The sequence below is a fragment of the Lottia gigantea genome (genome assembly GCF_000327385.1).
Source record: "Lottia gigantea unplaced genomic scaffold LOTGIsca_17343, whole genome shotgun sequence".
Taxonomy (NCBI): domain Eukaryota; kingdom Metazoa; phylum Mollusca; class Gastropoda; family Lottiidae; genus Lottia; species Lottia gigantea.
In genome coordinates, this window is record NW_008708194.1 from 1 (window position 1) to 1,025 (window position 1,025).

Here is a 1,025-nt window from a genome sequence, read left to right on the forward strand (position 1 = left end):
AATGAACTGATTTACATTGTACGGAATATTGGTCTTTTCTTTGCAATTCGTGCTTTATGCGTATTACTTAAAGAGGGTTTTTGATTCATCCATGATACCCCACCATTCTCCCATGTTATCCCACCACTCTCCCTTATTATCCTTGTTATCCTACCACTTTCCCATGTTATCCCACCACTTTCCCTTGTTATCCTACCATTCTCCCTTGTTATCCCACCACTTCCCCTTGTTATCCTACCACTCTCCGTTGTTATTCCACCACTTTCCCTTGTTATCCTACCATTCTCCCTTGTTATCCCACCACTTTCCCTTGTTATCCTACCACTCTCCGTTGTTATCCCTCCACTTCCCCTTGTTATCCTACCATTCTCCCTTGTTATCCTACCACTCTCCGTTGTTATCCCACCACTTTCCCTTGTTATCCTACCATTCTCCCTTGTTATCCCACCACTTCCCCTTGTTATCCTACCATTCTCCCTTGTTATCCTACCACTCTCCGTTGTTATTCCACCACTTTCCCTTTTTATCCTACCACTCTCCGTTGTTATCCCACCACTTTCCCTTGTTATCCCACCACTTTCCCTTGTTATCCCACCACTTCCCCTTGTTATCCTACCACTCTCCGTTGTTATTCCACCACTTTCCCTTATTATCCTACCACTCTCCCTTATTATCCTTGTTATCCTACCACTCTTTGCACACCTCATTGCACACCGCATGATACTACTCATCTCACTTAATTCATCTATGTGCAGCGAAGTAAATTCTCTTTTTTGCATGACATAAATGGATAGCTTTAAAAACAATTAGAAATGTTGTCGGAGTGTGTCAAAACATATCGACAGATAATTTCTCAGAATGGACTAAATTTTATTTTGTTGTCATAGATTTCTTTTACATTTTCCAGAATTTTGGTCGAAGGAATCGGGCTATATCCACTAGACTAGATATGAATGGTAGACGGTACGGATATGAATGTAACGAAGAACGAGAGTACTATCCATACTGGCACCCCACACCTTGGA

At 41.8% G+C, this 1,025-nt stretch overlaps 1 protein-coding gene across 1 annotated transcript; it reads right to left on the reverse strand.

Moving 5' to 3' along the window:
• Positions 1–152: 152 nt before the first annotated feature.
• Positions 153–641, reverse strand: LOTGIDRAFT_100972 (hypothetical protein; the record flags this gene model as incomplete). The annotated part of the gene is made up of 1 exon (XM_009051904.1): positions 153–641. A coding segment is annotated over one exon (489 nt), but the record flags the coding sequence as incomplete, so codon positions are not given.
• Between the last annotated feature and the right edge of the window lie 384 nt (positions 642–1,025).